Below are 26,149 nucleotides of genomic sequence, written 5' to 3' on the forward strand. Positions count from 1 at the left end.
CAGTTTCCTATAACAATTGAACAATTACATAGTGAATGCTGACAAGATCCTGTCTCTGTTTCCTAGAAACATTGTTTCTCAAGATAATTTGAGCCAACATCTGGTCTTTTTGATAGTAGTGCATCTTAATAGTAGTTAAAATTTTTCTGTTACTTCAAGAAAGGAATGTTTCCCAGACAAGCAATGGCTTATGGATCAGGAATTAAAGCTTCTTTAATTTTTGAAATAAAAACCCTTCAGTTTGAATAGAGAAAAATACAAAACTTTAACTTTTTTTTTTTAAATATTTGGCATTCATCATGTTTTTCTTCTCACTGTCATCTCTTTCTACCTTTACTGCTTGTACCAGATACCTCTTGGGGCTGAGAACAAAGCTAGGAAGGGAATAATACCAGAATTTTAGATATGAGTCTGGGTTTATTCTTGTACATGCAGAATATAGAAATAAGGTTTCTCAATGCAGTTTACTTTGAAAAACACAGTATCTCTTTTTATCATATAATTTATGTTTGTTTTTCTCTTCTGAGTTTAGAGATGTTTCCTCACACAGAACTTGAGATCAATCCTAGTGTTTTGCTTTTGCTTCAGTATTTGTTGCTGTTAATTAATTGACTTCATGGTAATAGCATAAATGTTGAACTGTTTCTTAGCCTGTAGGTGTTTAACTGTTTCTTAACCCATTCGTCCTCAGTACCGATGGTTGAAAGCCAAGGGCTGGGGAAAGCTGTGTGTGCTCTAAAATGTCATCAGAAAAAGGGATCAGATTATTCCTAAACAGAACACTTTCTTCAGCTGTGCTAGGCTTAAAGAAGATTCATCTGTTCTTTATTTTTGTTGTTCTATTGAACCACTGATACACTCATTAATAAACACATTTAGTTTATTAAGCTAAATCAATTTACATATCCATGTATTGCTTTATTTAATTTTTTATTTTTTTTTTCCTATCTGAAAAGTTCTCATGTCTCTTGAGACATCTATCTGAAAAGCACAGCTTCTTGCCTAACGAACAAGCAAAACCAAAGCAGTTCTGGATTTTTTTTTTTTTTCCCCTTCCCTGACTGAGAACATTCTGCTCTGTGTGTTGTTGCAGCAACATACCACTTCAGGGAATATCGACATTTTTTGTTAAAATTTCTTGAGGTTCTTCCTAACCTTCATGCTACCGGCAGCAGATTTAGTGTGTGATAGCTTAGGGTTGTTTCTAATTGAAAAGAAAACCTGATGTCTCTGGAGAGGAGAAAAAAAAAAAAGGGGGGGGGGGGGGAAGGAAGAAAGATTTGCAATTTGTTAGGGGACAGTTTTAAGCTTTCCATACCATTTGGAAAGATACACATCAAACTTTTACTAGTAAAACTAGTTTATTTCTCTGTGTGATAATTACACACATCTAAGCTATTTTAGATATGTCATCAAACCCAGTTTGTTTTAGTATAGCTTCTAAAAGCATTTGGTGAAGTCTTAAGGCATGTTACTTAAAACATGATGATTGTAATTTTTGCAGGTTTCTGTAGCTGCATCAAGTGCTGGAAGAGGATCTCCAGCTGTAACTCTAGTGCAGTTGCCTTCTGGTCAAACTGTTCATGTCCAGGGTGTCATTCAAGCCATACAGCCCTCAGTCATTCAGTCACCACACATGCAAGCTGTTCAGGTTAGCTCTTTTATTGTTTCATTTTCATGAATATTTGGTGCCTCATAACTCTTCCCCACAACCCCATCTTCAGTTTCTCTTCATTCCTACCAGTGCAGCAAGATTTACTTATATGGTGCAGGAAACGGCGTTGGGGGGAAGGTGGCAAACTGCCAACTAGTAACAGCTCTGCAAGCATTGTGTAGCGATTCCTTAATGCTTCCTGTTTACCTTTTAAGAAATTGTGTCTTGGAACCATGAACTTATGCAACAACAAATTTGTGTAACAACATGACCTTACTTTAGTGTATCTTGCAGTTTTTCTGTTTTGTTAAATTCTATGACCATCGTGTTTCTAATGAGACTATGAACTCATAAATTTGGAAATATTTCATACTGTATTTTTGGAGAGGATCTGGATGTAATGGAAGGGAACATAGTCAAATGATTCCTTGTTGGTTTTAGCAGGCCCTGTTAGAGCATCTGGTATTGCTTTTTGTGGGTGTGGCCATGTAAAGACCAAAAATAAGGGCAGCCTCAAAATAAACATTTATTTGGCAAATCTTCACATGTTTAAAGTTGCTGATGTTAGAAAACAGGGACTGGTGCAAAACTCTTAGGAGTTTTCAGAGTTTTTAAATAGTGAAAAAGACTAGAGAGAATGCACTTGCAGTGTTTTGAAAATGACTTGGCCTCCCATTGGTGTTTTTCTTGTAGCTAAGAATACCTTTGCTCTAGTTTTCTTAAAATCTGACTGTGAAATGTCAACTGAATTGCTTTTTGCAAATAGAATTGATATGTCTGGTAAGAGAGGCTATACACCAGTTATGTGTGAACTGTTTGACCTGCAGTCATTGTAACATGTTAAGGAAAAGGCATGTGTTGTCAGTCTACTTGAGAAGACACCTTTAATGTTTGAAACTTCTTAGTAGCTTTCAAGTATAGTAAATAAAAAGGCATATGTAAGTATGATTTATCTTAGAGATTGAAGAAAAAGAATAAAACCTTGGCCAGATACTGAATATTTTAGTTGTAAGCGGTAGGTGTAGATGATGGGACCTGGTAGGGTTTTGAAATTCTAGATCACTATTGAAACAGGTGCAGTAGAAATCAAGAGACTTGGATTTGGTCAAACTTGAAGTCAAATCAAAGTATTCAAAATAGATATTTTTTAAAATGGAATGATTTCTAACTGCAATTTACCAGAGTTAACTTTATCAGATAGGCATATTACAGTCATTCCCGGTTTCTGCCAATGCTTTTCTTCAAGTCAATATAGTCAGGACATACATGCAAAAACAGAGGACTTGCTCCACAGCTCAGGAGGAATTTCTCTGGAATCTCTTGCCAGCTGCTGCTGTGTCTTCTTAGGGGAGTGGAAGTCAACTATTTGTTGTATTGAGTGAACTCTGTCTGTCTTCTCTTTCCCAAATGAGTAGAGACAGGAAAGCTGTGTCCTGATTTAATACTGACTAGTTACCTCCAGGGTTTTGCTTTGGTTTCATTTGAGCATACTAATGGCAAATAAGGTGATTCTATAAGAAGGGCCTGAAGATGCTGTAAAAGACTCCATTACAGAGGTTGTTCAGCCCTTCTGTGATCCTCTTAAGTACTTTATCATGCCACCTGGCATTTCCTCCAGATCATTTGCCTTTAGCTTGATATCCCATCTCTGCCAGACAGTGGGGAACTTGGGAAATGATACCAGTTTACTTTAATATAAAAAAAAAGAAAAAAGGTATGCTGAAACTTGATGTTGAAGCTTGCATGACCTCTCCCTCAAACACCTGCAGCTTTAAACCGGAAGGTGTTCAAAATTTTTTCTTGTAATGCTGTTGGTTTTCAGATGAAAAAAATGCTTATCTATATCATGTTCCTTACTGTTTTGTTAATGTTGTTTTACTTGTTGGAAAGTTTGAAGTTCAGATTGTTATTTGACTTTTCTACTTGCTCCCACTTGTAATGTATTAGTTATTAGGAGACCAACATGAGCTCAAATTTAAATTTGTTCCAACGCAGAGCAGTGTGGTAAAGTTGAAGTCTGAGTGATGTCCAGGAAAAGATGGCAATGGTTTCCACTGGGTAGCATTGTGAATGTGGTTGCTTGCTATTAGAACAAACTGAAACATTAAATTTATCTCTTTGTCCTGATGAAAATTAGAACTTTTGAAATTTCTTACAGAAAATGTCCTCTTCCACATTAAAATGCTTAAATTGACTCGTGATTTCCTACCTTCTTCCCAACGTATGACTATTACTGACTTCTTTGGCCTTCTTCACAAACTAGGGGTGGCTATCGGTAACCCTTAGTGGAATGGAAAGGTTTAAAGGCACTAAGGTCTTGTTTTCCTGCTATTTGTCCTGTGTTTCTTTCAAGGTGTAGTGTTATAGGTTTGAGTTGGGGTGACCCAGGCCTATAAATTTCCAGAACCTTCCGGCCAGTCATTTTCTGTTGAGGTCAAGCAGGTTTTGTTTCTAGCACTGAGCCCTCAGGCCTGGCAGCTGCATTAGTTCTAGAGCTCTTCCTTGTCTTCCCTGAGCTGCAGGGAAGCCTCCGCTGCACCCAGGTGGAACACTTGAACCTTCTCATCACTTAACTCATGTTTGTTCAGTGTTAGCTTAACACAGCGCTTGGTCTGAAACTGCAGTTTGGTCTGTCTTTATGTGAAAAGGTCATTTTTGACACTAACTTTACTGCGCTGTTTCAGTCTGGAAATCTTACACACCAATAGTTCTGAGTAGTTAAATGAATCAAGAAAATAGTGTGTTTTCCTTGTTCAATAATCACTTTCAGTTCTGTGTAATAAGATAGTTGGTGGTAAAGAGTGTGGTTCAGCTCCAGACCCGAATGTCATCTTGGGTAATTTTAAGAGAAAATGTGTGAAAATACTAATAACAAAGGTTTGAGAAAATGAGACATTCTGGACTTGTCAGGGGTTTCTAAAACTTACACAGTATTGCTAAGCAATGTACTTGTATTTATGAATGTATGTTGGTAAGTGTAATAAGTGTGTATATTCAAATAAACTTATTTTATAAATAGCTTTGGTGTGGTTGTGAAGAGGCTTTTGTATTATATACTGTTATTTAAGGTGCATTAGTGCAATATTCTGTATTTTAAATGTTTAATTTAACCTCAAAAGCTAATTAAATTGTATAATTTTTTTATGTTTAAAGGAATTTTCTGTCTTCAGTACTTTTTCTAGGTGTCATTCACAAAAATAGTAACCTGGATTATTTTGATTTTTTCCTTTTTCAAATAAAAGATGTCATCTAAGTGGCTATGTGTTGCCAACCTCATAATTTGTGATTTGCTTTGGAAAAAGAAATCCAAGATCACATGGTTAGAGATAAATAAGCGCACAAACTTCCTGTATGCAAACGTGGAAGGAATTTTTAAAAATAATCTGTTACTCTGTTGTGATCTTATTTTTTTATGAAGTTATGAATTTCAGAAACTTTGCTGTTACAGGTAGCATCAATTGCAGATGAATCTACAGAATCAGAAGGGATAACTGATTCTCAAAAACGTAGGGAAATACTTTCAAGAAGGCCTTCATACCGGTAAGGACTTTTTATTTTGGTTTTGCTTGTTTTTGAAGGAGGCTTATATATTACAGGAAAACTGTCTGATAAAAGCCAGTGACTTAGCTTTCTCATGGATATGGAATTTCAAATATATAAAATTATTTACTTTCTTTTTTAGAAAAATTCTGAATGAACTCTCATCAGATGCTCCTGCAGTACCAAAAATTGAAGAAGAAGAAAAGTCAGAAGATGAAGGAGTGTCTTCTGGAACTTCTGCAATGGCCATGCCATCCAGCCTGTATCATAGTAACGCAGGGCAATACAGTACGTTTGCAAAGATAACTATGTGATGTTGCAGAACATATATAGGAGCAACTTTGTTTCTGAGTGTTCCATAATGAAGTAGAGATGTTGGATTTTGGTGAAGAAGAGTAAGAGCCTCTGTATTTCTAAATAATTTCAATTTTTACATTTAATTTTTCCTAACATGGGCATTATGGACTTTTAGTCTGTTTCTTGTAACGTTTGTTGCCTGCTAGATTTAGTCCTTGTAGAACTTCTATGCGTTAAAAATGTGGAGGTGAGTCTCAGGTGAAATGAAAAATGTTGACATTTTATGTGAATGTTTAGTGTTATAAATCATTGCAGTTTCAAATTACTATGATTTGCTATGTATTAGTGCTATTCATTACATGAAATGACAATTAGTGAGTTAGACTTTTTTAAAGTGTAAGATTGGAATATGATATTATTTCTTAACGTTGATTTTTCTTTCTTAAAAGAATTATGTCTCTTGCTTTCCAGTAGTCAAGTATTAACACTTTAACTGCAGACTTAACCTAAATCATGGTTTCCAAATTCATCCAAATGCGAGTTAAAAGTTAGATTCACAGTTCTGTTCTATAGATTTGGCTTTTTTTTAAAAAAATTTTTTCCTGCATTTATGTTAAAAATGTTGCATAACTCATTCTCTATAGCTTCTTTGGGCTTAATCATATATCATCTAAGGGATAACTTTCTAATAACTCTTTTTTTCAATTATGTATTGGATAAAGTTTCACTCCTACTGTTGTGGTTTTTTTTCATGTCTTTTTCACGTGTAGACACACTGAAATGCAGGTATTTTTTCTTTGATATAATGACAGGAAAATTGCAAAAGAAATGTGTTGGGGTTTTTTTCCTGAAACAAGAGAACAGAGGAAGTCTTATTAAAACATTACAATAGTATATAAAAGAGGATAGAATGGCTCTCTAGTTGTATTCTAGTCACCTTTAAAATTCTTCAGTTACTTTTTATGTATACAACTAAAGTAATTATGAACTCTTGAGAAAGCTGAATTTGCCTATAATATTATCTACACTTCCAGCATATAAAGTAATTTTGCTTGGGCTCCTAAGATACCTTACAGAAAGGGTAAGAAAAGTATAGACATAAATAAATGTCTGCATCTGAAGTGCTCTTTTCTGTGGACTTGTGGTCATGCTAAATTACAGAATCTGGCAGGTATTCTTGACCAAATTAAATTATTTTCTTCAGTTTTTGAATTACATTTTTGGTTTGACTTAGTTTAAAAAAAAGTATATTTGCAGTTTCAAGGCTTAAAAAGAAGTGCTATAGTGTCTGTACTATGTTCTAGTGAGCCTTCAAACCTTTAGAATTTCTAAGAAATTAGGAGTTTAGGTTTCTTAATCATAGATTCCTCTAGGAAACCAGGGTTGTACTTTTACTAGCAATGTCTTGTAGGAGGTGGTTCTTAATTGAGGATGTTTTAATTTGAACATAGCTATAAATCATAGTGACAGGGAAGTGTATAAAAGAATTATGAAATTCACAGTTTTTGCTTTCTTGTTCAATCAAACATTTACTTCTGAAAAATCAAGTAACACAGAGCATCACCAACAATATGGTTGAATTAACAAAGTCCACAAAAAATTAATTAAATCTCATTTATGTTAATTTAAATTTAGCTTTTGCATGAGCCAACCATAGAAGATTTCTGTTTTATGTTGCTTTTTCTTTGAGTAAGTTATGGTCATAGCCTAAAACATGTGCTGTGTATTTAAGGTAGTTTAACTTGTTAAATAGGTTCTCAGCCATAATGAGGCACTGCTTCAGGATGCAATGTCAGCCTTCATGGACTCTGCTGATTCTGGCTCAACAACTTTGTTTTCAGAGCTTTATTTTCCTGGAAATATTTTTTCTTACCTACTTTATTAGTTCATTAATTTGAGATTTTTTAAATTTTTTTTTAAACTTTGTAAGTTAAAATATCATATCTCTTTTGCTTCAGTGAAGTCTGTGTGTTCTCTTTAATTCTGGTTAGCAAAAATTGGTACCAAGTGGTAGCAAGGATGGTCATCTCCTTGTAGTAGAGGGGGTCTTAATTTGGAATTTACCAAAGAGAGCTTGAATGTTGACTTCTAGTCCTTACATGTATAAGGCACAGATCTGCAATGTTTCTGAGCAACCATCCTGTTGGCTGCCTGTGATCCTAAGGAACTGCCATTAGCAAAAACGGGGAACACTCTGTGGGAATGCAGCATCTCCTGTGTTGATTTCAGTCTGAATATGATGCAGAAGGTCACTACATGTATCTATTTTATCTTTACATCTCCTTTTAATAACTCTTTACTTCTGCTTATCATTATTTTTATCTGAGTACTCCTCTCTTCTTGGCCAGCATTGTTTGCATAGGTTCTCTGGTGCAGGCATCCAGCGGTTGATGTGTTAAGCTTGTACTGTGTCCATGGCAATGAAGAACTGGTCTTGCAGTGTCACTGCAGCCATATCTGTACTGTCCCCTGGTTTAAAACAGATATCGTATGTTACTACATTTGCTGATTCTTTATTTTCTCTACTGCTCTCTCTATTCCTGCATAGGAAAGGCAGTTTAGTTGAAAAGATAATTTTTGACTCTATGTTGATGTCTGGATGTCTGGGATGACTATTTTTGGAAGAAGTTGATAAGTAAATTTTTCTGAAAAACAAATATTTTTTTTTCTATTAGCAGTGCGATGGCTGTTCTTTGCTTGCTTTTTACCATCCAAAATGGTACGTTGCCATGGTTTCCAAATCTGTTTTTCCTCAGAGCTTCTTGGCTTTGGCTTAGGAAGCAGACTGACAGGCATGGCCAGCTAGATCAAATGTCTATCCCAGTTACCTCCATCAACATATGTTTTACCTTTCTGGAAGGGGAACGGATAGTTTTGCATAACGCGGTGTCTTGCATATGAGCCTTGTAGTCTGATCTGACTACAAACCTACTCTGTTGGCTGTAGTTCTGTCATGTTGGTTACAGAATACCGAAAAAAAATTGGTTTACCTCACCTCTGGTGGTGGTATAACCAAGTGAGTGCTCAGTTGGAGTGTGTGAATCAACCACCCACCCCACCCCCACCCCCCTTTGCCTACCTGTGCATATCATGATGTTCTGTCTGAAACGATCTGAGGAAATGAAAATTACTAGTTCTTTTGCCGTCTGTTTGGGTTGCTTGCTGTCTTAGGACAGGTTTTTAACAATTGGAGAATTAATAAATCTTTTGGGAAAGACCAAATTTACTTGCTTTTCCCAGTTTTGGAAGGGAGGGAAAGATCTGATTTTTCTGGATTAGAGCTGTTGGTCATACTCAGAGAATGGTATTGGTATCGTCTTCTGTCCTAGCTAGAAGAGAAGATGCCATTTAGATCCATCTACCTGCATGATGTACAACTCCAGGGACTGGCCAGGAAAATCCTGTACTCTTCATAGAAGGCCCAATTTCCAGTAGAGCTCCAGCACAACACAGGTCTGTGCAGTGGTTGAGATCAGGATAGTGAATCGGGTGGGGGCAGTATGCTGGTAATATGGCAGGAATCACTCCTGTGAGGGAGAGTTACTGGAGTTAATTCACTCTTGTTTAGAAAGTACTGGATTGTAATCTGAATGAATGAATCGCTGCAGGACAGCAGTGACATAATTGGTTACCCAGGCTCACTGTGGAGCTAAGAACTTTGTATGATCCTATGCTGATGTTTTACTGCTTAAGAACCCAAATTGACTGGTTTTTATTGGTATGGTACTGTGATGGTGTAGACATGCCATTTTTGGCGCTAACTCTGTGAGAGGCAGAATTTGGCTCTGTATAACTTCTCTGGGAGGTAGAGGTGATAAATTGTGCTGGGAAGCTTGCATGCTGCTGGGAACCTGCTGTTGTCCTGGATCTTGTGAAGATTAGAGGAGGCAATGATTAATTTTTCTTGCTTTTCTCTCTTCTGCCCTGCCCCCAAATGGGGTACTTTCTGCTTTGGAGGCCAGACTGAAACAATATCTTGTGGGCGTGTTGTGTGTCCCCCATCTCCGCCCCCCCCCCAGTGCCTTATGGAACCTGTATGCAGCTTCCAGCTAGTTCCTACATTACATGTTCTACATTCCAAGGGTAGGACTGGAGGTCCATGCTGAAACCCTGTTCCAGTATTGCAGATAGGGCTTTCTGCTTAATTCAGCATGAGAGGAATTCCCTCTTTTCTCCAAAAAGAAGCTAATTTAGCGGTTAGGATTTAGCAATTTTGGTAGTTAACTCTACTACACTCTCAAAAAAATTAGCTGAACATCTAGTAGTTACTAATTTACTAATAACAGCTTACTAATCAACTGTTAGTATCTCAGTGCTCTTTGAAGTGTTATTATGTGATGTTGCACTTTCAAGATAACCTACTATTGTCAAGAGAGAACATTTGAAATCAGCTATCTCCAAAACTCACATGAGTGTCTCAACAAATCATGTATTCAGATGACCAGAGCTGAATCTTCAAGAATGTCATCAAATACTGTGAATCTGACAGTGAAATTGGAGGAGTTGGCAGTCCTGAATCCACACTTATATAGGACTTTTGTATCATCTCAGACCACTTTAAATACAATGACAATGATTGTAGTTTAAATATCTTTTGGGGGAGAAAGAAGTTTCTTACTTATTGGGAACTGGGTTCTCATCTAAAAGTTCCAGGAGTATTTTAATTAACATAAGACACATGGATTTGATGGGTGGACCACTTGGTAGATAAGGAATTGTCTGGATGGTCATGCTCAAAAGAGCTGCAGTCAATGGCTCGATGTCTGGATGGAGACCAGTGATGAATGGTGTCCCTCAGGAGTCTGTATTGAGACTAGTATTGTTTAACATCTTTGTTGGTGACATGGACAGTGGGATTGAGTGCACCCTCAGCAAGTTTGCGGATGACGCTAAGCTGAGTGGTACAGTTGATACTCTTGGGAGAAGAGATGCCATCCAGGAGGACCTTGACAGGCTTGAGAGGTCGGCCTGTGCAAACCTCATGAAGTTCAACAAGGCCAGGCTGGGTGGAGAATGGATTGAGAGCAGCCCTGAGGAGAAGGACGTGGGGGTACTGGTGAATGAAAAACTGAGTATGAGCCAGCATGTGTGCTCGCAGCCTAGAAAGCCAGTCACATCCTGGGCTGCATCAAAAGCAGCATGACCAGCAGGTCAAGGGAGGTGATTCTCCTCTACTCACCTCTGGTGAGACCCCCCCCACACCCACCCACCCACCCCGCAGTACTGCCTTCAGCTCTGGGGCTCCCAGCATAATACAGACGTGGACCTGCATGAGTGAGTCCAGAGGAGGGCCACAAATATGATCAGGGGGCTGGAGCACTTCTGCTATGAAGACAGGCTGAGAGAGTTGGGGTTGTTCAGCCTGGAGAAGAGAAGGCTCCGGGGAGACCTTAGAGCAGCCTTCTAGTACCTAAAAGGAGTGTACAAAAAAGCTGGGGAGGGACTTTTTACAAGGGTGTGTAGTGATAGGACAAGGAGCAATGGCTTTAAACTGGAAGATGGAAGACTTAGATTAGATATTAGGAAGAAATTCTTCACTGTGAGGGTGGTGGGGCCCTGGAACAGGTTGCCCAGAGAGTTGTGAATACACCCTCCCTGGAAGTGTTCAAGGCCAGGCTGGACAAGGCTTTGAGCAACCTGATTTAGTGGAAGGTGTCCCTGCCCAAGGCAGGTTCCTTGCAACCCAAACCCTTCTATGATTCTATATTTCTGCTCTTAACAAAGACGATGCTAATTTCAGAAGGAATATACAATTAATAACCTTTCTGGAGAATTTGATTTTTGTCTAAATATTTAATTATGGTGAGCAACACAATATGATTTTTTTAATGGTGAAAGTATATTTGTATTTTTCATATTGCTGATTACATGGGGGGAAAAAACCTTTGTTCTGTTTCTGGTTTTATGTAAGTATTGGACTCTACAGCTTTGTACAGCTTGGAAAAACACTGTTGGGCTAGACTTTCTCTCACACTAAGGAAAGGACTGTGACTGTCAGAAGACTTGCTCTTCCTTTGTCTAGATGCTCTGGTTTTTGTTTTGTGGGAGTTAAAAAAAACCCTATGTTTATCAAATAACTTTTTTACATCAGTGTTTAAAACATTGATTCTGTATGACTAGGAGCTACTATTTTTTTCTTTTTTTCTTGTGTTAAAACTAGGAGACCATATTTCTGGAAGCATAGACATAAAACATGTGGAACCGTGCTTTTTATCTGTTATACACATGGTGTGTGCTACACAAGAGGCTTTATATTTGTGGAAATCAGCATTAGCATTATGTAAGCCTTAATTGTACAATTGATCTTTAAGCAAGGAGAAGACCAGGAGTCCTATCAGACAATGTTCATTTTAAAAGGGAGAGGTGCTTTTTAACATGTGTTGTATCTCTTTCTATTGCCTAACTTTTCTTTTTCTTTTTATGTTTAGTTACTATAACTCAAGGTGGTACAATCCAGATTTCTAATCCAGCCTCTGATGGTATCCATGGACTACAGGCATTAGCAATGACAAATTCAGGAGCTCCTCAGCCAGGTGCTACCATTGTGCAATATGCAGGACAATCACCTGATGGCACACAACAGTTTTTTGTTCCCGGAAGCCAAGTTGTTGTTCAAGGTATATTTTATTAGTCTAGTGCATTTTAGTTTTTTCATATATTTTTATTTTGTGTTGACATTACTGCACTAATAAATAAAATAATTACGCATAACAAGATGAGAGACAGTCTTGAGAGGAGACTTAGTTTCTCTGCTTAGTAAAGCAGCTACTTCTTTTGAAGTTATGAAGAGGAAATAACAGCATAAAATCACTTTCTGCTTTGAATTCTCTTGTCCAGACTTTGAGGGTGCATCTCATTTAATATATGAAACTAATTAGTTTTTTTCAGCAGTTACTCAACCTTAACAAAACACAAGTTCTGAAGTTCTTTGGATATGTTTAGGGCAGAATTTCCTTGCAACTTACGACTCTTGTAGTTATTAGAAAGGAGATTGTTTACTGGAGCTAATTTTCTCACAGAAGGATACTTTGTGGGTCCTATGAAATGCACATATGTGAATTGGACTGTAAATAGTGATTCTTGGATCCTACTGTAGTTTGTGCACGATTTTTTTTTTTTTTCCTTCTGCTGTTCCCAGTCTTTTGGAAATGCTGAGGGAGACTGAGAACCAAAGGTATCTTGGATTCTTACTGGTACCAGGGCAAGTAGGGTTGGGATTTGCATTGTGCTGATGAAAAGCTTTGAAAATGGGGAAGAGGTTTTTGTATGGAGACACTAAATTAATGGCTGCCATGGAGGATATAGGGAATTCTTTTCCCCCCCTTTTTTTCTTTTTTATTTTTTTAATTAGTTGATACAGAGGAGTAGGGAGAGAGGGCTGTATGGATGCTTTCTTAAGCCAAAAGAGCTATCTGAAATAAACCATGAGAAGACCTAGGAAGACTTTAAGTTTGTATTCATGGAGTGGATGAGAGTCATCAACTAAATGTAGACACAGATATTAGTGACAGTTGGTGAAGTCCAGATTGAGGTGCTTGTTTTACCCTAATATGGATGTTTGAAGTAAGTTCTGTCTTTAAGTGGCTGTTTCTCTCCCTTTGCTGTAAAGGAAGCTCAGGATGTGAATAAAGCTGATAGCTTGTAGATAACCTGAACTTGTTGAGGCAATGCTAAATAATGATGTCAAATTTGAATTCTTCCATTGCCTCTGGTAACTTCTTTGCTGAAATATATTGTCTTCCCAAGACTTTTCAGAAGCATTTCAAGGCCTCCAAACAAATTTCCCACTCTGGTAGTACATGTTTTTTGAGTATGAATCTGATACGTTTTCTATATGCATATGTACACATGCCTTAAATTAGAAGACTTCTCTGTCTCTCCAGGTTGACTGTGTAGTATTTTGTATTTATCATTTTGATTCTTTAGAGTTTTGGGGGTGGAGGCAGAGAGTGTAGCTCCTCAGTTGTTTCTTCAAACCTTCCCAGTCTGTGAAGAAGCACAGAACTTAGGGATTGTATCTGGCAGCATTTCAGTCCTTGGGAATTTCACTTGATGGGCCTTCCTTTACAGACTCTTCATTACAGGGCTGTCCTCTAACCCCCCTGTTCAATCTCAGTGATGGGCTCGACTACTTGATGGTATAGCTCATTAAGTGTCTTGCCTGTGATGAAAACTTTCAAAATGGATTCAGAGACGGTTACTGAATACCTGATATATCCTGTTTCTGGAAGTTTCTAGATACTTTTAGTTAAATTGATTTGTTCTTTGTGCATGCTCAGAGAAGTTGACTTCCTGCAATTCTCTGTTCCTTTGGCCTGAACAAAGTCCAGTGCTTTAGTGATGCTCATAGCTGTTAACACAGAAGAAAAATGCTACATAACATATACAGGGAAAAACACAAAGGAAATAGTAAGTAAGCGTGAATTCAGAGATGATGAGAAAATAAAAGGTTTCAACTTATTAAACACGCTGTTGATATTGGAAGAGCTTAAAAAAAATTTTTTTAATAAAAAAAGAGTATATAAAGAGTATGAAAGCACCTGGGGATGTTTACAGTAATACAGATCTCTTTATGATAATAATTATGTATAGTTAACAAACTTGAGTTATTCAGGATGGAGTGAAACAATGGAGTTAGTTCAATGTACAGGTCTCTAATACGTCCTTACTACAGGTCATCTTGCTTATGCTAGAAAGTCTGTAAGAATATAGTTTATGAACATTTGTCGTTTAAGTATGTTTTGTAGTTGACTGTCCACTTAATGTCATGATAGCACAGGTTATAGGAAACAACATTCTACTTAGTAATCTTTCCGCTTATGTATATTTTTATAATGATTTTGGGTAGACAGTATATAAATTTTATTTGTAATAATCATAGAAGTAAAAGAAAAAAAAAATACAACTGTCAGTCCTAGGGCTGAAAAGATCTGTTTCAGAATCTTTCAGATAGCATATGTATTTATATTTTTTTCCACAGTCATGTTAATGAATCTCATGTAATAATGGATGGCATCACATAAGCCTTGTGCCTGATATTTTCTGATAACCTGTGATGGGGAAGAAGGATTAGTGTAAAAGTACCAAAGGTGTTGATCCAACTATGTGATATTTCATTTGCTGCAAGTTTACATTCATAGGCAAAAGAAGAGGCAGTTCCAATGTCCTGACAGTTTCCTAACACAGGTTAAAGTTTTTTTTTTGCTAGCTGAAGCAAAAGAAAGTGTTTAATTATTAGTGAAAATGAGTGTTGAAAAGGTGTATCAAAAATCATTCTGTTGGGATCTATGTGTGTTTTCATAATATGGTCAGTGATAAGATCAGTGATATTTGAGATCTCTGGCTTGAATTTCTTGCATGCTTCAGTTCATCTGTTCATCTTCTGTTCATGTGGTCCTGTAATCAGAGGGCACTCCTTTTTTGCATTGATGCTTCCATTATTGCTGTCCTTGGCATAGTTTCACAGTTGACCAATTACCAGTCTGAATTTGTTTATTACAGACAAAGGCCTTAGAAGTTTGCTATGCCCTACATACAGACCAGTGCCTGGACTGTTGTTCTGAATTAATTTAAATTTAATTTAAATTGATGTAAATGAGACATAACTCTGTTAGATCTGAGATTTTACAAATCTCTTGGACTTATTTTGAAAAAGGAGGGAAAGGGGGAGAGGTAGCCCTTACCCAGAGTTACTGTTCTGCCTGTTACAGCATCTGAAATCACTAGCTTTAAGTTGACTGAATTTTTTCAGAGCATTCTTCAATCTTTTCTGAAGCTTTCAACTGAAATTAAGAGTGGATTGTGGCTTCCCGCCCCCAAAGCAAGGAGCTTTTGCCTTTCATTTACTTATTTGTTATAGCTTGTTAAGCTTCCCTGTCTTGCATGTCTGTCTGACAGAGTTCTCTGCCTTTTAGTGGAACTGCTCCAATCAAAACAATTGCACATATTTTTAAAATTTTCCTGTTTTCTATCCAATCATGATTTTATCATTCGGATTCATTAATGAATTCTAGAGCCATGTATTAATTTCTGTCAGTCAGTGCTGTGAATTTTCAGGTCTTGCTTTACAGCCAGCTTTGTGAGTGCTTTCTGTAGCTTTATGCAAAATTCAGGAGAAAAGAACAAAGCTAGGCATATAGAAATATGGAAGAGGAAGAAAAAAAAGGCTTACTGGAAAAGGAGTTCTTTGGGCTGCAGTTTCAGTGAGCTGTTCCAGCGACAGAGTGTATTAATGACAGTGGTAAGCAAGTGAGGTCACTGTGATGTCAGTGCTCTTGCTTGTAATCCTGCACATGCTTGCTAGTTTGGAACAGTTCATGCTGAGCTCTGGTAGAGGAACAGGAGGATCGTGTGTGCAGAAGGTGATCATGGCTGTAACAGGAGATGAAACAGGTAAAAATTTTTAGTCTTTTACATGATATTTTTGGATGTCTAAGCAGTGCTTAGTTGTTATTTGTGACATTTTCTTTTGAACCTGTTGCTGTAACTCTTTCATTTTTCAGAACTGGTACAAATAGCTTCTGGTTATATCTAGTCAGTGTAGGATTTCAGGGCAATTTTAACAGTTTCATTTGGGGGAAAAATCACTGTTAGTGCATGAGTTCTTGCACAGATTAATTCTGATAACTAATCTTTACTGTATGATGCAGGATTTTGCTGAAAAATCCACCACTCTTCTTTTAAGTTCTTCTTTATGGTGGAGATAGTCCTATATGTTACTATGTTTATGATTGTTTTTTATTTTGTAAAAATGACACTGCTTTTTTGTTCAGCAGTAAACATTTCAGATTTGATAACTGAAATAGGCTTAAGCATAGCTGTAAGAGAAAAGATGTGCATTTTTTCAGTAGTGTAAATAAACCCTATGTTTTCATTATTAAAGAAAATACTGAATGCAAACAAATTTGGAGAGCAATTATTTTAAGTATTGTAACGCCTGCTTGTTTTCTCCTCCACTGTTAAAATGGTCTGTTCCTCAGCTAATTGAGTTCAAAAGGCTGACGTCATTAGGTTTCCTGGAATCGTGTTGCAGTAGGGAACTGGAAAAGTTAAACTCCAAACAAGATACACATTGACGTCAGCTCCAAGTCATGCTGCGATTTAGTCAGTTCCTTTCTGCTTCGTCAGTTGCCTCCGGCAGATCTGTAATGTTAACCACTTCGCAGCCGGTACCTACGTGCTGCTGCTCGTTGCTGGTACATATAGTTTCATGAATCCGAAGATAACTATCTGCTCCAAGTCGACGTTTTGGGTTTTTTTTTATGCTCAAAGGGATAATGATTCATGCCTTGTTTAGCCAGTTCAGTGGTGAAGTTAAAAAGCCTTTGATAATCTAGTCCCATCATTATGACTCACAGAAGGGCAGAATAGGCGTACTAATACATAGCATGCATCAGGCTTTTTACTCCTGGATCGTCACTGAAAGAACTCAAGTGCAGGGATGCTCTCTAGTGTTCGGCAAGTTACTTTTTCCAAGAATCTGCTGATAAAAGGTGGTTGGTTGATTTTTTTGTTTGTTTGTTTGCAGGTTTTTTTAATTTATTTATTTTTTTTTTTTTAATTTCTCAGAGCTTAATTCACAGGGTTAGTTGTACTCTTCTGAATGTGGTTTGGTGTTTTTGGTTGGTTTTTTGTTTGTTCGTTTGTCTTCCTGTTAATAATTTCCTTTTTGTAAGTCTCAACTCAAAGCTTCAGGTTTTCAGTGACTTTGTACTCCCTTGCAATTTTAAGGAGAAAAAAAAAAAGATGACCTGGGGCAATGTATTAGGGCAACACACCATCTCCAGGTTTGTTGGTTTGTTAACAGTCTCAGTCCTATGTCTGATACGCTAGGAATGACCAAACCTCCATGGAGTTTCAGTAGAAATGGCCACAGAGGTTTGTCAGTCTGGTCAAGGTATGTGGGATTTTTGTCTCTGATGCTGAAATGGAAGGTACCCTTCTCTGTAATATGTAGATACATTACTAGACTGAAACTATGAATTTTTTCAGGGGTATTTTATCCCCCCCGCTTAAAGCCTGTTTCATCTTTCCTAATGTCTTTTTGGGGGAAACAGTATTTTATTGTAACTTTTTGAGATATTATACAAAAATTTTTGCAGATTTCTAAATAATTGATTTGCAATAATGTATTGTAAAGCACATATCGCTGCACAACTAAAAGATACTTTGACAATGCTATTCAATGCTATGCTTTTTTTTTTTCTACTGTAACTGCAGTGTCTGGGCTTACAAGGTCTATAGGACGAAAATGGTTATTTATCTCTCTTAACACAGTGGTAGGTTTATAAGTGAGCCAACTGTTAGGCGGGGACAGACAGTGCTGGAACCTGCTCAAACTATTCATGCAACATGTTGTTACTTACAGTGGTGTTTGCTGATCGCAGCTGAGGTAGGGACTGGCTTTTGTTAAGCCATGTTGCAGGTACATTGTTACACTGAGTCCTCTTAACAACAGCATCAGTAAGTCCTGTTTAGCTAACATCTGAGTGTAGATCAAACAAAGACAACAAAGTAGTTGATCTTGCCAGGCTGAGGTGACCTGGGTTATGGGTCTTTCCCTGTGTCTTGATCTACAAAATGGTTCACTTGGATTTCTAATTCATTGCGGCTAATGCAAACTAAGATAACATCTCTTTTTTACCTAGTGATGAGAGAGAGAAAAAGATAGCTCTTACCATAGAGTCTGTAAAATGTATGTAATGTGGCAAACATAAAGATGAGCCTGAAGAATTTCTAAAATTCCATTTCTATAAATAGTGAGCTGAAGTATCATCCCATTGACATAACTGGGACCACAAAGAGATGCGGAGAACTTAAAGAAAGGGTTAAGTAATTCTCCTGTAGATAGATGTACAAGAAGACCAAGCCCTGTGTTCATGGCAGCTGCCTGCTAGTGGTCACAGAGCTGTCCTGGGATGATTTCTCTCTCCCTCCCCCATCCCCAGGGGATTATCCCTAACCCAGGTCAGTTCACTAGTCCAGTTCATCTTGTAATTCCACAAACACTTTTACCCGAAGGACCGAGAGAGGGGGGGAGGTGCAAAGTGTTTAAGCTGATAATGATTTCAGAACATGGCTGTGGAATTCTAGTCTTAAACACAGCTTGATCCTATTTTTTGTATTTAATTGGTGAAGCACCTGCATTGACTTAATAAGAATAATAGTAAATCTTTTATTAAGTTTAGCTTTTAGTTTTTTTCCCCCTGTAGTTAATTGATGTCTCTTTACTGCTCTATCCATCAGCCTCCCAAAAGTGTTTTTGTCTACATTTTATTTTTCCCAGTTGTCTTGGTTTCGGCTGGGACTGTTAATTTTCTTCCTAGTAGCTGGTATAGTACTGTGTTTCTGATTTAGGATTAAAATAATGTTGATAGCACACTGATGTTTTAGTTGTTGCTGAGCAGTGCTTACACTAAGTCAAGAACTTTTCAGCTTCTCATGCTGCTTGCAAGTAGGCTGGGGGTGCACAAGAAGCTGGGAGGGGACACAGCTGGGACAGCTGACCCAGACTGACCAAAAGGATATTCCATACCATATGACGTCATGCTCAGCATATAAACTAGGGGGAAGGCTGGCTGGGGGGGCTGCTGCTGGGGAACAGGGTGGGCATTGGTTGGTTGTTGGTGAGCAATTGTTTTTCATTTGCATCACTTGTTTTTCTTGAGTTTTATTTCTCTCTCTTTTTGTTATTTTCATTACAATTTTTAAATTATTATTGTTTTAATTATTAAACTGTTCTCATCTCAACCCATGAGTTTTCTTTTACCCTTCCAATTCTCTCCTTCATCCTACTGAGGGGAGGAGCAAGCAAGCGACTGTGTGGTGCTTAGTTGCTGGCTGGGGTTAAACCATGACACAAGTTAAGTTTTTCCATTATTTAAAGCATATTGCTTTAAAGAATTAATGTATAAATTAAGTATAACATAACAGCTCCTGAAATTTCATCTATTATATTCAATTGCTTCAATGACAAATTTTGAAGTTTTGTTCTATGACAATATAAAATAGTTATGGAAATGAATAGATAAGTACTTGCTTATAATTTGAAGAGGGATACATTTTTTTTTTGTTTACTTTACCCCCCCTCCCCCCGCCTTGTCAGACAAGACACAGGTACTTAGGAATGTCACAGTGTTTAAAGCTGGAGTGCATCATGTAGGAACAAAATACCTCAGAAATACAGAAACAAGGTGAGACTATCAGAAAGGTATTTGTTCCAAATACCATGTCAGATTTCAGATCTCCATCTAGCTTGGGGGGAGCTCGAAACTGGTAGGTTCAGGAGCTGAATCTGAACTTTTGCTCTCTGATTTACTGTGTAGCTACACCCCTTCCTATGCAACTGTTGCTACCCCTTCTTGCCTGCGAATGCTGCAGCATCCTATTTGTGGTCCTCTTGCTCAAGGAACAGATTCCTGTTCACCGTGAGCACTTGTCTGCTCCTTTTCATTTTGGCAACAGCAGCTCTCACTGGTTTTCCAAGGGTTGCCAAACTGCTGCTGTAAAGGAAGGAGAGGCAGTAAGGCTGGTACTGTTGCTATCACAGGGAAGGAGGAGAAAGTTGACTTCTGAACCAAGTTGGTTCCTGAAACCTCTGTTAGAGGACAGAGGTAGCATATAAACTTCGGTGGCTGCAACAGCAGGACCGTCTCTTCACGCGATTGTGCAAACAGGAAATAAGTGTGGATGCTCTGACAGTGTTTCTCAAACAGCTTTCTCTATGTTTTCTGAAAAGAGCCATGTGGAAGCTTTCACAGGCTTCAGTCTGGCTGGCTAGCAGGGCCACATGCTGGAGCAATTTAGATAAGTTATGTTACAGTGTGGAAATAAAAGCTAGTAAGATAACAAATACAGTTGTGACATTACAGGCCTGTGAGTTATTTTATGTAGCAAGGATCCTGGATAACTCATCAACAGAAATCTGTTATTTGCAGAGAGTCTTTTGCATAGTTCTTCTTTGCCATAAAGTTTAAAATATGATTATTTTATACAGCTGCCACTGGAGACATGCCAGCTTACCAGATTCGAACTCCCACTACTACCTTACCTCAGGGAGTGGTAATGGCAGCCTCACCAGGGACTTTGCATAGCCCTCAGCAGCTCGCAGAAGAGGCAACACGCAAGAGGGAGCTGAGACTTATGAAAAATAGGTAAGACTATACAACAATTAATAGTGTTGCAAAAAAAACCCCAAAACATTCTAATGAAGTTTTCTTCTTAAGGTCATAAGCGCTGTCTGTGATTGATGAAGGGAAGACAAGAAATTCTTTGCAGTCATCCCACATCCTTATAGCATTGAGTATTGGCTGTTAACTCTGGAAAGTTAGAGTTGACCTTATCACCATGGATTTTTAGTTTGAAAATATTATGGTAATTCAGAAATCAGTATTAGCGTTGTCCCTTTCTGATAATTTTTGTGATGATCTGGAGGTATACTTATTGTTGATTTTTCCCCTGCTCCTACTAACAGTAAAATGACCAGTATGGGTTTGCTCATTTTGAACCATCCCAGCAAAGAACTGGTTAGGATAATATCTGAGGATCTCATTAGCAGCTGTCTATTAATGATGCTGTGAAGAGGACTTATTCTGGGATGGTATGATAATTATAAACTTTCCTAAATACTTGGCTCCTGGGATAAGTTATTGTGCAGTGCCCCTGTCATTTTGTGAGGCATATTGTGTGAGGTGGCTGTGTGTTTTTTAATTGGTTGGCATGGACTTGACTGTATGCTGTAAATGCCAGTCTTTCTCTTTGCATTCTTGCTATTTTAGGGGACGACTCCTTTTTTTTAAATGTGTAGCCACGATTATCAATGGCAGTTAGATTAATGGAGAAATAGTCTGCTATGCAGATCTCCAGTACATTGAATAGCCACTTATCTTATGATGGAATTAATGGTATTGCTTTGCTCTCATGCCTGTCCTTTATTTTAAATTGCTTATGAGGACTGCTGCATTGTTGTGCCTCTTTTTGTTTCTCCTCTCTTCAGTTTTAAAACAAGCATCTGTGTTATCTCTCATATAACTTGCTGGAAAGTTGCACTCTTGCAATTTGACAATTGATCACGTTCCAAGATGTTAAAGGAGTGAACTCCCAGGGCTTCTAAAATTTCTTCCGAAATTGAATGCTTATTCAGTCACATGCTTCTGAAAATACTACCCAAAGTGTTCAGCTTCAATATAACAGAATTCTGAGCAGAACTATAAGAATGGCTCCAGGCTGCTATTTGCCAGGAACAACACAGAAAACCCAGATGCACGTGGTTGAAATATGCCCAGGGGGACAGTTCTAAAATACTAATAAATAGTATTTGTTTGGACTTAAATTTTACTGCAGATTGTTACATTAAGGTAAAAAAATTACAGGAGGTTGTAAGCTTGGCATCTAGCTTTTTATCTGAAGAGGGTAGTGTTCTTGTGTTTTCTGAAAGTAAATTCTTTGGGTTTGGTTTTAAGATTTTGATTGCAGAAGATAATACTCCTGATAAACACACAAAATGGAATGTGACTGGAAGAAGAAATGCTGCTTTCAGTCTTACTGTTTAGTCCAATTCAAGTCCATATGTTACCATTTACTCACTGTTTTTCTCAGTTCCTCTGTGTATTAATTCTATCTTTGTGTTTGTTGATGCTGAATTTGTTTCAAGTTCTAGTTGTTTTGAATTGTATTTTAACCATGTTACTGCTTATGGCTATTATCTGCTGTTCTGTTTATGCAATCCAACAGTTGTTGTTGTTGGTTGTTGCTATTGTGGAACTGCAGGGATTGCAGGTAATTTCATTTATGCAGTCTTTGCCATATCGTGGCTGTTCCTGTAGTCATTTGCCTTGTATTGGTTCCAGGGAAGCTGCCAGAGAATGTCGCAGAAAGAAGAAAGAATATGTCAAATGTCTTGAAAATCGTGTGGCTGTGCTTGAAAACCAAAACAAGACTCTCATTGAGGAACTCAAGGCCCTCAAAGATCTTTATTGTCATAAAGCAGAATAACTGTCTTTCATTTGGACCTCGTTTATTACGAACTTTAATCAAGGCATGAGAGGAAGCAATTCTACAGATTGCCATATGAACTTGAGAAAGAGACACTTGAGGCCCTTGTGGAACCCAGTTTTGCTTAGTGTTTTCAGACTGATTTGGGAGATATTCCAAAATTTGGAATTCTGTCATAGTCTCCATACTCTGCTGAGCTTTCTAATGGCATGCAAATGGCTTTTTTGTTTGCACTTTTTACTTCTGCTTTTTGCAGGGAAGCTGCTAAAGAATGTCGACGTCGGAAGAAAGAATATATAAAATGTCTGGAGAGTCGTGTTGCAGTGCTAGAAGTTCAGAACAAGAAACTTATAGAGGAGCTTGAAACCCTAAAACGCATTTGTTCTTCCAAAACAGATTAGTAAAAATATTTATTATACTGTGAACTGACTAAAATATGTCCAGTTGCTTTATAATGCAATACAGAGCCAACATGAATTATGGCTTTCTCTTTGTGTCATTTATATTATATTCCAACTCCTAACATTCCTGAAATGCTTTCCTGCTTTTTGTCAATTCATAGCTCTAATGTCAGGTTTTTCATGCTCTTCCCTTCCATCTCCCAAGGAGCCAAATGTTAAAAAAAAAGTAACAAAGTAAAAAAGCGCATAATTTCTAAGAGCTGTTTCTTTGCCATATATTTACATACTACTTTTTACATGTTACTGAGTGTCCTGCACATACAAAATATTTTACAATTGTTTTAGATTAACCATAAAGATAATGCATCCAACAAAATCAAACAACTCAAGGTATCTCAGGAAAGAGTTTATAAAAGAATGTTATGATTACATGTATGTACTAGCATACTAGTCTACAAATGATTTTATGGCATATTTTTATATTAGTTGCTTTGTGGAAAAAAAGTATTGTATTGCTGTCACTGAGTGCCATGGTTAAAGATAGTTTTTAATAGAACCATGTTGTTTAACCTGTGTAGCGTCTGATTTCCTTTAAACGCCTCGTTATTTGAGATGCTTTAAAACCTGTGAGTATCTGGAAAAGGACAAAGGAAAAAAAGCATGCCTAAACTTGTGACACTATGCTAAGTATATTGTAAATACCTGAAAGAAGCTGTCTGTTTTATGGCTGATATTTATTTAAATTTTCTGTAGTCTGTAGAATATTTGATTTATTAGAGGTCTATATATCAAAATTCAGCGTTGCATCCTGAATACTTCATGTTCTAGATTCTGGATGGTTGTAGACAGTTGCCTATAGCAAAGGCTGATGGCGTAGTTCTTTTCTTACTTTCTGTAAAGTACTGAGAGGAAGTAAAGGTGACTTAAAGAAGGAAGCTTTCCAATAAACAGTAACTATCTGCTGATTCACAGGGTTCTAGAATAGCCTATAGGTGAGAGCTGAAGATTTTTTTAAAATAAACCCATGCTTAAACCAGATTACGGTTCTGGTAAATGCAGTATGTGCCAACTTTCCATTGTGCTTTGAAAGAAAATAGTGATTATGTGAAATTGCTTCCAGGTATTTCTTTAATTCAGGAATGATCTAATTGTTTGTTGGCCACTACAGTCTATGAGCAGAGTATTTGGGAGTTTTGCTGGAACTAGTAGCACCATTGCCTTACTGATGTAGTAGGAAGAAAAGCTTAGTTCCTACTTAATTGGCTTTACTAGGGAGAGTGTGTGTGTGTGTGGAGGAGGGGAGGGATGGAATCATACCATTACTAAAGTTACTGAGACTTCTTTACTTAATTTAAGCTGAATTCACATTTAACCCAATCTTCAGTCTTGGGGTGTGGGGCTGTGTGTATTTTTTTTTTCTTTTAATCTGTTTTTTTTTTTAGCTTTCCCAAATTACTTGAAATACACAGGATAACTTTCTCCAGTCTTTTGAAGATCCCACTAGGTACCTAAGTGAGACCATTTGTAAGAAGAGATATTATCTCTCACTTGCTGCAGCCATATCAGTTAATTTAAAAAGGAAATGGGCTGCCTTTCGGGCCCGCAGGCTTAGCTGCAGGTCTGGAACAAAAGTAAAGTAAACTTTGAAATACCTGTTTCACTGTGAAAATACAACTTAAGTGCTAAAGTCGGCAGAAGTCAAAGGTTCTGTTAAAGCTGGACAGGATGAGTACAGTCTGCAGGTCCATGTTGCAGCCTCTAAACTACAACAAAAGTGTCTGGCAAATTTTTTTGTTGTGGCTTTGTCACTAGAATGTGTTTTCTGTTGCAGGTAGGCATTGCTCCTGACTCTCAAGGGATTTGGAAACTTAAGTGGAAAGAAACTTGGACGCATGGTGGATGTCTCTCCAGTAAAAATTTTTCTTCCCACTAGTATCTGGTACTAACTGTAGTTAAAAATTTAACAGGAGGAAACCTTGTCTGTTCCACATCTATGTAGTCTACAGTCATTTCTTTGCTAATACTTTTAATTAATGTTTATTTTTTATTTAAATAATTACTTGTCTGGGGGAGGGTGCTTTGTTAATAATGGGAGCTAAACCCATATCCTCTTGGAGTGTGTTTGGTCATTACAGAGAACTCTACTTGATCTGTTTATCTGCACCAGGGAAAAGTATCCTGCTTCAGAAAAGTCGACTGCATGAAATCTGGCCGATGTAGACCAAGACTAGGAAAAAAGAAAAGTTTATGATACATTATTCTTTCATTCTCAGTAATTCAGTTTGGTATAGCATTAATTTTGACAGAATTAGCAACACACATTTCTGTATTTTAAAGTGAGAATGAGTGAGTTTGGTGAATAAGAACATTTAAGATGTACAGTCGGTAAATTAGAACCAAGATGCATCTTGTGGTGAAGGAAAGAACTTATTTGAAAATGAGGAAAGGCAGGTCTGCACAAATGCCAAGAATCTGTTGTCAAATTGCTACTGCAAAAATTACTACTTAAAACAATAAATCCAGTTCTGAATTGGTTTGAGAGATGTACATTGAAAACTTTTTGAGAGACTTCCCTGAGATTAAACGAAGATTTGAAGGAAAAGTCAGTGTACCACTGGGGTTTGTCAGAGAAATAATACCAAAATGCTTACATGAGATGGGTACCAAAATACTTAAGTGAGGTGAGACTGCTGGAGCCTGGGTCTCTGTTCAAGCAGTATATCAGAGGATTAAAGTGATAGATAGGATATATGCTAGGATATACAAATAAGTTTTGATTATAAAGGAAAATAAGTCATATTAACTCTTCCTTCAGTTTATTTTTTCTCTCTAAAGTGTCAGTATCGGCCTCTGAAGTTTTAGATCAGTTGTGGCACTCATTTTATTCTAGGTCAGTGTCATGTTGCTGAATGTAGGTCAGCACTGAAATCCGGAGTAGATGCACAAGTGCTATGAATGAGAAGAGAATTTTTCTTTCAGCTTGCTGTCCAACAAGCTTCCATTTGTGCATGTAAGTCCTGTGCTTTCTAGTGCTCCTCTCCAAGGGCAGAAAAAGTGAAAATGGCTGGAACTGATCATCATTACTTCTTACTCTTTATGGAAGAAAACTGAAATTTGACTTGAGTCTGAATTCATAACTGCCAAAGTTCTTGGGAGGTGACACTAACACATTTTAGGAGCTGTGTTGCCTGACAGTCTGGGCGAAACTGCCTATGCTTGTATAATGGCACCCACGTTCTGGACACCAGGCCAAGAGAAGTTTATA

The 26,149-nt window shown here is 37.5% G+C and overlaps 1 protein-coding gene across 9 annotated transcripts in view; it reads left to right on the top strand.

Moving 5' to 3' along the window:
* Positions 1–23,450, top strand: part of CREM (cAMP responsive element modulator) — a 30,732-nt gene extending 7,282 nt beyond the window's left edge. Inside the window, exons 2-8 of one of the 9 annotated variants that reach the window (XM_009708388.1) lie at positions 1,505–1,651; positions 5,103–5,194; positions 5,337–5,482; positions 11,813–11,819; positions 17,887–17,915; positions 20,487–20,643; positions 22,339–23,141. In XM_009708388.1, coding sequence (XP_009706690.1) covers positions 1,505–1,651; positions 5,103–5,194; positions 5,337–5,482; positions 11,813–11,819; positions 17,887–17,915; positions 20,487–20,643; positions 22,339–22,483 — 723 coding nt within the window. In that variant the 3' untranslated portion in view covers positions 22,484–23,141. Of the gene's footprint in view, positions 1–1,504; positions 1,652–5,102; positions 5,195–5,336; positions 5,483–11,812; positions 11,820–11,919; positions 12,109–15,793; positions 15,884–17,886; positions 17,916–20,486; positions 20,644–22,338 lie in introns of those variants that run through there. The other 8 variants (XM_009708384.1, XM_009708385.1, XM_009708389.1 and 5 more) reach the window with 8 other exon arrangements.
* Positions 23,451–26,149: the final 2,699 nt, after the last annotated feature.

The sequence above is a fragment of the Cariama cristata genome, unplaced genomic scaffold, assembly GCF_000690535.1.
Source record: "Cariama cristata isolate BGI_N322 unplaced genomic scaffold, ASM69053v1 scaffold16379, whole genome shotgun sequence".
Classification (NCBI taxonomy): domain Eukaryota; kingdom Metazoa; phylum Chordata; class Aves; order Cariamiformes; family Cariamidae; genus Cariama; species Cariama cristata.